The sequence below is a fragment of the Anguilla rostrata genome, chromosome 14, assembly GCF_018555375.3.
Source record: "Anguilla rostrata isolate EN2019 chromosome 14, ASM1855537v3, whole genome shotgun sequence".
In the NCBI taxonomy this organism is placed as follows: domain Eukaryota; kingdom Metazoa; phylum Chordata; class Actinopteri; order Anguilliformes; family Anguillidae; genus Anguilla; species Anguilla rostrata.
This window is the reverse complement of record NC_057946.1, coordinates 11,052,560-11,066,522: the sequence shown is the minus strand read 5'-3', so window position 1 is coordinate 11,066,522 and position 13,963 is coordinate 11,052,560. Positions and strand designations below refer to the sequence as shown.

The following is a 13,963-nucleotide window of genomic DNA, read 5'->3' as shown; positions in this document are numbered from 1 at the left end:
GATATCTCGCGCCACTCCACAGTGTGCTTTCGCCCGTGTTTCACAGAGCCTTCCGAGAGACTCCCAGAATCCTTTTCTTCATTTCCAGGTGACTTTACACATGCGCGCAACCCCTCACCTAAGATCTCGCACAGACCCCCGCCAAAATGCGAGTGGGAACGAGCACTCTCTGCACTGCAACAATGCCCTCTTTGTCCCCAGCCAACACTATACCTACTGGCCTACTCTTTGATACCGGGCCAAGACAAACAACTGCGTTGGGTTACAGCTCTTGTAGCCAAACAATCTGCGCTTGTGTTTAATATACTACAGTCCGTCTGCATTTTGCTCGCTGTCAATCATCCACTAGGGGCTGGCGGGGGCCAGGTTCATATTCCATTAATGTTAATAAGAAAAGGGTGTGTTTATTACAAGCAGAAAATAACGCGCAACACAGGGTTTTAGCTTTGAGATAACCCTAGAGGGGGTAACTGACAGCTGTAAAGTGGCAGCCCTAGACTGTTGGGTTTCATTGACTGGTCATAATTACTGCGCCTGAGACGGGTACCGTGATTCCACTCAAATGTGCATTTCGGCTCCAAAGCAGTTCGGTGTCTTAAGCTAAATACAGCATGAGCCAACTGAAACATCTTTTCTTTGTGGTCAGAAATAAAAACAGAACATATTTTCTCTAATTCAAATCTAATTTTGTCCACCACACAAAGCAATAAACCAAGCTCACAATGCAACAGAACCAAAGAGCATTCAAATCACTTCTACTATGCTCTCATCTATACCATATCTATACTTGTATCTATACCATTTATCTTTTTTTTAATCTAAAAAAAACCAAAACATTCCTTCTGTATCCCTCCTCTCCCATGCAATTCACACAAGGGTTATCAATGCTTTACAAAAAACAGAACCAGTGTTTTGGACCAAAATCACAGCAGAAAGACGATACATTTAGAGCAATACATTTAGGCTGAACCAGCACATTGCCAGTCCAGCCAGGTTAGGTGATCCTTTCACCGGGCTACCAAAAAAAAACGACGGCGGCCCCAGGTTAGCCAACACGCTAAACCGACCTGCATCTTATAGCAATTTGTACTGCGCGGGTCAGAGACAAGACAACTTTGCCAGGAACATACAACGCAATAACAAGAGGAGACTTCTCCGTTCAGCTTCCTTCCAGGACCAAATGTGCCCTCTGTTTACTCAGAAGTGCAGCAACCGCGTAGCGCCTACAGTAGCAGATCTGAATAAGACACAAGAACGCACACACAGCAGGGCGGTTAAGGAGAGGGGAAGGCCGGTCTTCTCTGCTTTCCCCCATGCTAACCTGCACGATGACAGCTGATTGGGACTGACTGCATGTTGGAAAGAGGGGCCTCCTGCACTTGAGCAGAGGCTCAGAAAGTCCTTCTCTCTGCACGTCCACCATTACCGCTACAGCCGCTGCCACGCGGAGGGCCGTCTGAAAACAAACTTTTTTTTTTTTTTTTGCATTTCACAGCCTGCAAAATGCGCTATTCTGTCCCTTGTTAAGAGAGACAGATGCTGTTGCACTTTCGCGGGAGACCCTACGACAGCTTCCTGAAGCAATTCATTCAGGAAAGCCGCGCTTCAAAAAATCACGGACTGATGTTATTTTAAAAATACCTAACAAAAAAAAAACAGCCATTTTGGATCTCACCAGTTGCTGACTGACACTGAATGACGTAGGGAGATGAGACTCCTTCAGGAAAGGCGTTTGCCATGAATTTGGGCTGGGCCCTATAGCCCAGACGTCTCCTGTGTCATCAGCCAACAATGATATTGGGAGTCTTTAGTGGCAAGACACAATTTTATTCTTCTGACTTTGTCACAATTGAGTAAGGGTGGGCAGATTCGCCAGGTTTTTTTTCAGGTTATCACTGAATAAACGCTCCTTTTCTGGGGGCGTCAGAGAGAAATGCGCCTTTCCTGCTGTATGTGCCAACTCGCCTGTGGTGTGCCGTGCGGCCTATAGTGTGGATAGAGAGCCATTTGCCTGTGGGCAAGTGAACCCGAGATGCACACGCAGCTGTAGGGCTCCCTGTGCAGGTGTGTGGTCACATAGTGGTGGCCCACGAGCGGAGCACAACTGCCGACTTCAAATGGGAGCAACGGGGGGGAGGGGCTGGGGGCTGGAGAGAGAGCCACAAAAATAGCCTGTAGGGAGTGACAGATAGATTGATAACCAGAAAAAAAAGTCAATAAGAGAGCTTGCAAATCCTTATAGTGAATTTAACAAATCGGTGTCAGTCCACACGAAAAGAATAAAAATGAATGAAAGAATAAGATTATGTGATTACAAATGAACGAATCCATTGTTTTCTGCAATAAGGCATTAATGAATTGGCATTCAAGAATTAATGAATTGAGTTAAAAAATGGCTTCTGCTCAATGCGACACTTTCATTATGATACTGGTTTATGACACCTCTCAAAATTCTCATTAAGCATCCATTTCGACAAGCTTAAGTTATTAAAAACAGAATGTTCTCCTAACTTGAGCGATTCAGGTGAAGTTGCTTTTCTCCCGTCTTTCATCAGCCGGGCTTTTCTGCCAAGGATACGACCGAACAGGAGTCTGAAGCGCTCCGCTCCGCAGTGAAAGAGCAGTCTTTGTCTTTCGAAGGGCACGCAATTAAGCGCGTCCCAGACTCTATTAGTCTGAGTGCATCCTTGGCAGGCCCGAGTGGTCTCGCCCTCCGATCGGAGGTACGGGCATGCCCAGCGGCCGCCTCCTTCACCCAAGCCTGCCACACAGCTCACCGCCACGGGGCTTTTCATTTTCAACACCAGAGAAAGGATCGTTTTCCTATCGAAGACCGGCTGCCAATGGCATGTGTCATTTTTTTTTTAAGGCTTGAAATTAGTCAGTTTGGGGAAGCAATTATATTTAACTAGACTTCTTATTTTTCTCCAATCTGATAAAGCGAAACCCAGCAGTTAAGAGCTCCTTGGGCTTTCAATAAAGGGAAGCTTATATTCATAAATTCTTAACACGGCCTCCCGAGGCTGGTTTGAAATGTTGAAGTAATTACAGCAAAGGGGTCAGTGAACTCCACACACCAGGGTTACAGGTTTCTCTTAAGTATTTCATTTTCTTTGTGCGGGCCGGGGTGCAGGGGGGTGGGGGGGTGGGGTACGGCGGGTTGATTCATGTGGTCATTTACTGAAGCATCCTTCCAGCCAGGGCAAAGTAAAACTCTCCTCATTGCTAGGACTTGACTTCTTCCTTCTTCCCCCCATCCCTCTCTCTCTCTCATTCTCTCTCTCTCTCTCTCTCCATCCAGGACTTTACTGGCACAGCTCAGCTCATTGCCCCGCAGTCATGCTGCAGAGTAATTCCACTTGTGTGCCAGCATCTCTCTTTCACCTAGACGGACCCAGGCCAGGCTCCTTGACGTGGGTCCAGCGGGCGCGATGTGTGTGTTGGGCTCAGAGGCGTGGTAGGAACGCCCCCGCCCGGGGTGTCGCGCGGCTTCAACCGACACCTCGGCATCTCCTCTGCCAACCCTTATGGCAGCGGTCAATAAAGCACCGCTATCAAAATGTCACTTCCTGTAACGGGGCGGGGGGAGTGGGGGGCGAGTCAAGCATGTCTGAGTGTGCCTCTTACTCACAAATACATCTGCATTGGATTGACCTGCTGTTCACCTTTGCCTTTGATGGCCAGGCCGTGCTGCTGTTTTAAAGTTTTACCTATTTATTTAAATATAATCTGAAGCGATAAAGGGTCAACTGAACAGTTAACTGAAATGCAGACGTATCCACACACAGTAGGGTTGCTGTGGTCGGAGACCTTCTGTAGCCGATCTGCCTTTGACCAGGACATCAGTCCAACATCTGCAAAGTATGTGTTATGGGAGTCATTATTCATTAATGGAATCACACCAAGGTGTTTACAGTCAATTGCCTGGCTGGAATCTCAAACTAGCAGTACAGGCCATGAACCACTATTTTTTATTTGAACATATGCACAAGGCAAGTGCATTTTTACTGCGACAACTTTTAATAGCGTTGGTATTACCCCGGACCTCCACTTGCATTCATAAAAATAACTTTCAAAGAACCGCAGGGTAGAAAAATTCACATACAGACAGAAGTATGTGAAACTTTTCAATCGATATTTGAAATTTCTGTTGCCTTCATATCTCACCCCCCCAATTTACACTCAACTTAACAAGCCTGTGAACAAGAATTGAAGTTCTACTGCCCCAGTAGTTACCACAGCAAGACCATCGTCAACCGAAGAAGATTTTAAAAAGCACAACAGCACCTCCTTCTGGCTGTTATGTGATGTGCACCATAAAGGCCAGGAGATTCAGCCCATTTAAAATACTGATCCACATCCTCCTAAATTAGCACCTCTGAATCTCAAGCTATGACTCTTAAATACGATCTCCAATGGTTAGAAGCAAAGAGATTTCATTATTGATTACAGTAGGCCATCATACCCCACTATTTCTGATGAGGGAAAGCAGCTCGCAACCTGAGATTAAGATGAATAAAGTCTTACTTCTTTACTCTTCTAGGCGTTCCACTGTTTCAGGGTGGTTTATTTTGCTGTATGGTGTGATTACCTGACCACGAGGGGACTACAATTGTCACAATCACAAGTTATCAAATGCATTTTTTGTACCCAACTATTACACTAAATGTCCACTGAATTAAAAACCTAGGAGATTCATATAAATCAGCAAAATAAAGTACCAGTACGCAAGCCTATTGCTGACTGAAAAACCTTTAAAAGTTTGTGACCGTAAAAAGACTCAATTGTACCTCAATTTACCTCCAGAAATAATCAGCTTTACTGCAATGGATCTTACCCTTTTAGAACAGTGCTGTTGGTGAACATAATTAGCGGGCTGCATTTCTGTGGTATTGAATGAAGAACGATTTATGTTGGTTCAAGTATTGAGAAATGGAAGCCACAGGCTCCCCTTTTAAGAATGACTCATGGATGCTTTGTCACTAAGGGGGAGCACTGTTAAGAATCAGCAATTTAAAAGTCATTAAAATGTGGGTTTTAAATTAATGCAGAAAATGCCAAATCCTCAAATAGCATGAAATGTATTCACTACCCTTTTACCCATTTCACAGCTTTACTGAGGACCCTTTTTTCAGCACAATATTGCCCCCTGCTGGACAGAAATCCAACAGTGGTATGGAAAACAAGCTGCAATTGGATTTCAATTCATTGATTTTTTTTTTCAGATTTCTTATTATTGCCCAGCAAACATGATACAAGACAACTAAAAGCAGTAATTATCTGCTGCTAAAATCTTGCTGAGTAATTATGAAGACTGCACTTGCCGGAGTAGCCCCCAGGTTTACCTGCGACTCGCCTTTCGTCCTCTCTCCTCCTCCAACGGCTCTGCCTTGTTCTCCTCCAATTTGTATTTCTTCAGCTTGTCTGAGATGCGCTGCCTCATCTCCTCCCTGTCTTCAGCATCATCTTCATCAACTTCAAAGTCTCCTTCGTCATCCTCATCCAAACCCTTCACCACGTGGAACAAGGAGAAACCCCCAATCAAACGCGAGACAAAAATATTACTGCAAAGATTCTGTCCGCAATATTTCTCTGCCTCAGAAAATATTTTTTTTCCACGTTATTTCCAGGCTAAATAAAATAAAAGGCGAAAAACAATAACAATTAATAATTTCATGTTAATTGTACTCATCCGAAATACCATGCTTATAATACTCCTCGTAAAACATGCTCTGTGAAGATACTGATGAAAGTTTCCAACTGTTTCAAAATTTGAACTTGCAACCTACCCCTGATGAATCCCCAGCGTCTCGTTTGGACTTTTTCCTTTCGAACAGAAGAAAATATTTACATTACATGATTGAACATAGCACGCTTCTATTTTTTTTTTTGCCCAGCGTACCTCGTGGCTGAACTCGTGATTCGACAGTTAAACTGAACTTAAACTGCAGGGGTCAGCGTGAGGTCAGCGAGGCGAGAGCTCAGTGAGGTCACCGTGGTGTCAGAGCAGCACGCCCGCCGATGGGAACCGCAGGGACGGCAATGAAAAAGCCCAGCGCACCCCACACGGCCACTCCACTGAGACCGCACGCGGCTCAGAGGCTACCTCTCCCCACTGTTCAGAGCGCCGCCGCGTTTGATTTACACATGCAGCATTTCCCAAGAAAAGGAGTGTTTTCTGCCAATGAGCTTCCTGACCACGGAAACAAGCGTTTTCATAGACAAGCAAACGTGAGACGAGGTCGTTTCTCTCGGCTACGGACATTGAGCAGCACAGTTTTCTCATACCTGTCTATGGCAGGGACGGAGCTTAACCTGGGGTCATCCTTCAGTAAATCATGGCTGCTTTTGCTTTTGCCTTTCATGGTCTGCAAGAATAAAACAAGAGGAAACACTTGCATGAAAGCCAGGGAGAATACTGAAGTCTCTCTGCTTCTAACTCTTGTAGCTCACATTTTGGAGTCACACAGATACAGAGGTACCAATATAGCAAGAGATAGCTCTGTTTCAGACAGGTCTAATGCTGATTAAGGAGGAGTGTAATGCTAAAGGTTAAAATGGCTACAGTATCAGAGGTTTTCACAGTTGCTTAAGTGTTCTTTATCATTGCACGGTCAAATAATAAGCCAGTTCAACAGCACTCAAATACCCTTATTCAAAAATGTAAAATTTTAATGTAAACATATCATGTTCATCGTTTAGATGCAATAGGCTTGCTTTGGGCTTTTTGGGGGGAATTTATTTCTGTCTAACTAAAACTGAAACAAAAACTGCAGTTCGAACCAAAAATTATTTATCAGAGGATGGCACAACCACACCCAGCAACCTACAGCCAGCAGAAAATTTCACAAAAATCAATATAAAAATCTGATATTTTAATACTATTCTAATGGAGGCTTTAAATAGATAAAGCCTTTAACACCAACAAAACAATTCCAGGAAACAACTCCAGAGAACACTTACAACCACCCTTTAAAACATTAAATAGTGAAACTGCATCAGTAAAGGTGACACTATGGTAATATGGAGCGATGGCAGGAATTCCTGGGGCACTCTTACATATTTAAATCAGACGATGGCATTGCATATTTCAAATTTTTCCCCAAGTGAACCAGTTTCTTTTACTGAGCACTCAATACATTCTAATACATGAGAACCTTGGGAGCCTCTTCATTAGTCTATGCTGTACTATTGTTGTTCAAATGCCACATTACCACATTTATACAGCAGTTTTCCATTAATCTGACACGTTGGATTGGGACATGGCAGTTATCTTGCGCAGCACTCTCATGCCACTCAAACTACAAGGCTACGGAGCTGCAGGATAACTATCGCAGCTATCGAAACTACCACAGGGGCAACAGGCGCGGCAACGAAGTGACAGGTGATTCAACACTCTGCGGCCCACAACAGTACCTGACTAACTTTATTCACCATCTCCTCCTCCTCTTCCGCCTCCTCTCCAAAAGACAGCAGGCTGAAGTTCCTGGTGGGAGACAAAAGCACTCACGCTTTTACAAACGAACAAGGCAGTGGGGTGCCCGGAAACACTGACGCTTAGCCAAATGTGAATATACAATGTCTCGATTCACAGGTTAATCGTCTCACCGGGAAAAGAGTCAGATTACAATTAAGAACCTGAGATCTAGAATTATATACAGAGAAGAATCATACACTGGATTTGGCGGACATTATCTCAGAAGTATTTATATTGTTGTCACTCAAAGAACCCAGGGGCGTATAACAGCACGCTTGTACACACTTCGCAAATGGGACATTCTAAATTTGGGTGGGATTGGAGGGACCGAATAAATAAAAAAAAGAATGAAATGTGTGTATGATAATGCAATACACACATTGCACACAGAAAGATAATTATTTTCATTTTTCTTGTCTTTTTGCCAATTTAAACCACTTACTTTGTTGCTTTGGACTGTGATTTCTTTCCCTCTTCCTTATCTTTGTCTTTTTTGGCTTTTTTTATTTCCCTTGGAATAATGTCATCAAATGGAGAATGCAGAACCTTAAAACATGAAATATGTACACAGTAAGTCCTTGTCAAAACAACTGCAGTAGTCACAAGGAATTCAGAGGCCAAATTTCAAAGACTACCAATTCATTATTATTGAAAATAACTTATGAATGAACGTATGAATGAATATTTATGGGACAGACCTCGGCGGATCGGATCTTGTGTGGATTCAGAGGTCTTTCATCGCCGTCACATTCTACTTCTGCTAACCTGAGCATGTTGTACACGGTATCACCAGTGACCTGTATGATAGGACAGACACAAGCCCATCCTCAAAAATATCATGCTTCTGCTGTGAAGAACACAAGAGTAATACCGTGGTACATTCACCAGACACTGAAGACAACGGCAAAAGCCAGGTAACTGCCAAATCTAAGCACAGTATTTACATCCTATTTTTAGCATGAAACAAACCATGTCCGGTTGCTTTCCGTACAAATAGATAATTCTTTTCACTCAAGTAATCTGTTTGTGTTTCAGATCTGACCACCACACCAAGTGCCTTAAACAGTAGGCTTGAGAGCAATGTACTGCTGAAATCCAAACACCCAGAAAAGGTGTACTAGCCTGAAAGAATATTAAGTGCTAATAGTGCTCAAACTCCCCAAAAAATATTAATTTATATTTTACTAGCCTTGACGAAGGCTTCAGCCAAATGGCATACGCATCTCTGTATGCGCTGTTGACTTGGGTACTAATAAATGGCATAGTTGAAGTTTTTTTTTTTTTTTAAATTATTAAATCAGCTTTGCTTTGCTGTAAATGTCTGTACAATTCCATAATTCTGACTAATTGAAAACTATAATCAGAGACTGTAAAAGCAGATGTTCCACAACATTGCTTATTTTATAATATTTCATACCTTAGATGGGTTTTCTATGTTCAAATTACATGTACAAGGCACAATGTCAATGAGACAACTAATTGCAGGGTCAGTGTTCATGTTCCATGGATTTAAACATTTACATCTACAGCATACTCATCATTATAGTAAGGGAGCATCTTCTCTAAAATTACAGTTGCAGATCAATGAACTGTTCAGAATTTTAAACCTGAGTCCAAACGTACAACCTTTGAAAGGTTATTTATGAATGTTTCTGTCAGGCTGTGGCTGCAAACAAAGGAAACATACAATGCATTCTTCTGAAATGACACACTCAGGAGCGTAACCCACCAATGTAGAAAATATAACCCTGATATTCCTTTCAAGGATTACAGAAATATACATGGGCAGCATGTCCTATAAAATATTTTTCGGTTTTTGCAGCATGGGGATTCATCCAGCTATTAAAACTCAGATGGGTATAAATACCTGAAAAGCTTTTGCCATTGCACACTGCAATGCCTTTCCAGCACAAATTCAACATATGCTCAAACCTCAGTGTTCCTACAACAAAAGCCCAGCCCAATAACTACTCCAACATCCCATTTTCCTTATGCTTTTACCTTTCCAAAAATAGTATGCTTGTTATTGAGTTCATCTGCGCGCCCAAGAGTGAAGAAAAATTGGCTGCCATTATCGTGAGGCCCTGCATTTGCCATGGCAACCAAACCTCTCCTGTTGAAGCGCAATCTGGAGTGGAACTCATCCTACAGAAAGAGAGGGGGATAAAAGAAATGTAAAAATATACTTCACTTGTACTGGCCTTTTTAAATGGCAAAACTCATAATTAGCACTACTCAGAGCTTTTGCCACATTGTTCAAATACAACTTTATGTGGCATCCATGAAGAAACAAAAAAAATAACAGATTTTTGACATCACTGCTCATTCCAAGACATATCCATGACAGAAGACAAAGGCCTAAGTCTGTCAACATTTATAAAGGTCAACATTTGAAAATCTGAGATACAGTATGACAGTATGAAAAGATGCATACAACACCTACAATATTTATGGAAGGTCAAGATATGGATTATTTATGCACTGAAACAAGCATGAGACTGAGATTGTGATTGTTGAGGGTTTTACTGTTGTGATGTGAATCTATATTGATAGATAAAATGTTGATAATGTGGCACCATTGTATAACATAGCATAACTCTCAAGGGATAAAAATACAAACTTTCATTAACATTTTTTGTATGAAATGAACCAAGTGGAGTATTTAGATGGATATACCAAGCACAGACCAAGTAAATAAACTATACTAAAGAACTATTGATCTATGACTATACAATAGTTTATTGTGGTTTTTATTATAATTTTGAATAGCCAATAGTTTCTTTCCTTCCAGCACATAATTAAAGGTCATCTTGATATAAGCAATTCACTTACTGACATTTTTAAAAGTAATTTACAATACATATGCAATTAATTAGGTTACAATTAATATTCAATACTAATTTCACCTCACATTATTATATTTTAACATTAAGCAGAAACTCCTATCTAGAGCAACTTACATAAATTCATACTTAATGTTTTAGACAAAAAACGGAATATAAAAAACACTATACATCTCAAAAACATGTAGCTCTTGAAGTGACCCAATCGGCAAAATCACTTATCAGAAGTGCAGCTTGGCCCCTTAACGTTGCAGGTTTTAGCTCGGCTTCAGAGAGAGTGGTGGGAGGGGATTAAATCAAAAATAAGATTACAGATAAGATTACTTTTACATAAGTTTCTCCCAACAATACGCCAGCTGCACACAGGTGAGGCACTGCCATTCAGATATACACCTCTGCTCCAACAGGTTCTAGGTCTGCCCAGTAACGCTGCCTGTCCTGTAAAGTAGCCACTGACTCGAAGGCCAGTGCATTTGATCCGAGCATGTGCTTCAGCTGCAGAGCTCTTCATGTGCAGGAGAGTATAGAGGCAGGCTAACTCAAGTGGCACAACACACAATTTCAAATTGGGTAGGTTCAGAAAAAAGGGAAAATGTGCTTATAAAAAAGAAAAGCAATCTAATGATTCAAAGGCTGTTTAATGTTAGCATCCCCAGGAAAATTTGCGGGACAATGACGTAACAATGTGGTTTCATTAATTAATTATAAATGATTACCAGACCTAAGTCAAATACATATTTGTATTTGTTTTGGATTCAAATAGCAGTCTCTACTAAATGGTTGTAACTATGAGATAACAGAGATATGAGATAACTGACTGAATGAACACCATGGAGCCATTAGTGAGATGCCAACACACACAAACTCAACTCAGTGGTCTATTTCCTGGAAACTCAACTTAGTGGTCTATTTCCTGGAAAGTACCATCTACATCAGGGGTGTGCAATTCCGGTCCTGGAGGGTGTGTGTATGCAGGTTTTTGTTTCCACCAATTGCCCTGGTTAAATGAGCTGACTGACTGTGTAAACCAACACTGCTTCACTTGTAAATTAGATCACAGAAAAATGTTTCAGACAGGAACACGAGAATAGTCTTCGGCTGTCATTCACATGCTCATCAAGGAATGAAGCAAAAATGTCAGATGGCGTAAATGTTAGGGCTAATTGCATAATTAAGGCCAGAAGTTGGCATGAGAACCAGAAACAGATATGGCCCTCGTTGCCCACCTCTGATCTACATGATGCATGCACTTAAGGTTCAATGCATATTGCATTTATTGGATAATAGGCTTGTGTGGTGTGGGGATGGCTGGTTTAAGCAGCCACACCTGCCCTGGGTCAAGCTAATTAGACCTGGCTAGTTAGATAATTGGTTATGAATTAAATAATTGGCTAGGCTAATTGGGCCCAGGAACAGGGGTGGCTGCACCTGTGCGTAGTGAGGTAATCAGTGCGCACAGGTTAAATCTGCCATCCCCACCCACACAAGGGGAGCCTCTCTGTCTTTGGCCTGGAGGATCTGTCTGAAGCCATGTCGGGAACACCTCAGCTGCCCCTCCTCCAGTGTGCGTCCTGGCTGGCCCTCCTGTGCCTCTTTCCTGTGCCGGAGCGGCCCGACGTTGGGCGCCACTGTGGCAAACAAGCCTGCCACAGGCCACCGAAGTGGCTTTCCACGGGGCCCTCCAGCACAGAGACACAGGGAGAAGACGTTGAAATAGTCCACATTCATTTATAAGGGTCGGCAAGATGTTACAGCCAACTGAGCAGATGTAAAACAGTCATGACAGAGGCTCCCCTTGTGTGGGTGGGGATGGCAGATTTAACCTGTGCGCACTGATTACCTCACTACGCACAGGTGCAGCCACCCCTGTTCCTGGGCCCAATTAGCCTGGCCAATTATCTAATTCATAACCAATTATCTAACTAGCCAGGTCTAATTAGCTTGACCCAGGGCAGGTGTGGCTGCTTAAACCAGCCATCCCCACACCACAGCTTGATTGTCTGATTACGTCAGCTGTGCTGCAGATCTGGCAACAGTGAATAAGCATTATAATGTCACAACAAGTCTACAGTGGAGGGGGACGGGTGCGTGCAGGTGCATAGATGATTTCAGAATACATCTAAATATAAAAACACATTCTATTACTGGGACGACTTTATAACCAGAAGGCATAATTTTCCAGAAAGACAGCTCTTTCACCATGCAACAAGGCTTTGGTTAGCTGCTACAATGCCCTCTAGAAGGTGTTGATGCATACTGAAAAGAAACAGTGCAAATAAACACTCTCTCACCTTGAATGGGCGTCCATACACAGACTCCCCACCGGTCCCTGTGCCTGTGGGATCTCCCCCTTGAACAATAAACTCTGGCACCACACGATGAAATATTGTGCCATCATAGTAACCTGCAGCAAGAAGCGAAGCATCAGCAGATGTGGACTAATGTGCCACCTGTCTGACAGAGCCTTAGTAAAGCTGCAATTGCTTTATTAACTTTCATTTTGATAGCATACAATGTATAATTGTCCAAGTTATTTTAGCATGAAGCACCAAGTGAAGCAATACAGGGTTTGGGATTACGCTCAGGCTACTTACCTTCCATACAGAGCTGAACGAAGTTTCGACATGCCTTTGGTGCCTCTTTAGACCACAGCTCAATGTCAATGTCACCAGCTGATGTCTTCAGCAATACCTGGAGAAGTACAACACTTAGCAATCTAGTAACACACTGTGCACTTTATACTGACTGACGCAAAAAAAAACCTAAATACATTCAGCCAGCTATACTGCAACAAATATGCATTGGCATTTTTCTTGTCGCCAATTATTGTAGTGGAGCTAGGGTTAAGTGCTAACAATGTGTGCAAGGGTATCATACTGAGGGATTACGATATGAACGGACAATTCATTAGCGAGCGATCTACATTCGCTAATTGGGAATTTAAGACTATTATGTGGGCTAGCTTGCTTGCTAGCCACCTACCCACCTTGCCGTTTGTCGGTGGCTCCTGGATGTATATGTTACTCATTTCGTCGTTTGTATATGCTACCGACAAAGCGCTCTTTTAACCTGATAATATTTTAAATCCGGTTGAATACAACAATTTACTGCATGCAATTAAAAAAATTACATTTCCCTCCACGCTCCACAACACAACTTGCTCAAACGAGAATCTAACTTCCGGTGGCGGTTCTAAACCGTTTCAAAATAAAAGCACAGTAAACTAAACAAAGACACAGAAGAAGGAACTCTGACGTACTTCTACGGTTCTTTGGAATATCTGGACAACTTTACATGACTCTTGTGAAAATGGGCTTTCTATTTCCAAGAAAGATAACGCAAAATGTTATAAGTTTGGTAAAAGTGTCATAACCTTATCAATTGTGCGCTATTTTTAATGGATGGTACAATTTAGAATGTGCGCCTTGAGATGTGATGAAATGGAAAAGTGTTTTCCAGTGAATAAATTAGATCTATCTATTTCTTATAATTTATATCTATAACTTTCACTCAGAGAGGTCAGTGAAAACATATGGACTGTCCCCTTCGAAATTGGCGTGAAATGGAATACTGTGAAATCACTTTTCACGTCGCTTAAATTCAAGTCGTGTGAAGTGTTACATAATAAGAAATCCCCGAGAAA

General features: G+C 42.3%; 1 protein-coding gene across 3 annotated transcripts in view; it reads right to left on the bottom strand.

Moving 5' to 3' along the window:
• Positions 1 to 13,872, bottom strand: part of cwc27 (CWC27 spliceosome associated cyclophilin) — a 55,552-nt gene extending 41,680 nt beyond the window's left edge. For 2 of the 3 annotated variants that reach the window (XM_064307003.1, XM_064307004.1), the window contains exons 1-10: positions 13,307 to 13,872; positions 12,915 to 13,011; positions 12,612 to 12,724; positions 9,479 to 9,622; positions 8,176 to 8,274; positions 7,920 to 8,023; positions 7,417 to 7,486; positions 6,289 to 6,368; positions 5,790 to 5,826; positions 5,346 to 5,509 (exon numbers count right to left, since the gene is read on the bottom strand). In XM_064307003.1, coding sequence (XP_064163073.1) covers positions 5,346 to 5,509; positions 5,790 to 5,826; positions 6,289 to 6,368; positions 7,417 to 7,486; positions 7,920 to 8,023; positions 8,176 to 8,274; positions 9,479 to 9,622; positions 12,612 to 12,724; positions 12,915 to 13,011; positions 13,307 to 13,348 — 950 coding nt within the window. In that variant the 5' untranslated portion in view covers positions 13,349 to 13,872. Of the gene's footprint in view, positions 1 to 5,345; positions 5,510 to 5,789; positions 5,827 to 6,288; positions 6,369 to 7,416; positions 7,487 to 7,919; positions 8,024 to 8,175; positions 8,275 to 9,478; positions 9,623 to 10,644; positions 10,811 to 12,611; positions 12,725 to 12,914; positions 13,012 to 13,306 lie in introns of those variants that run through there. The other variant, XM_064307005.1, reaches the window with a different exon arrangement.
• Positions 13,873 to 13,963: the final 91 nt, after the last annotated feature.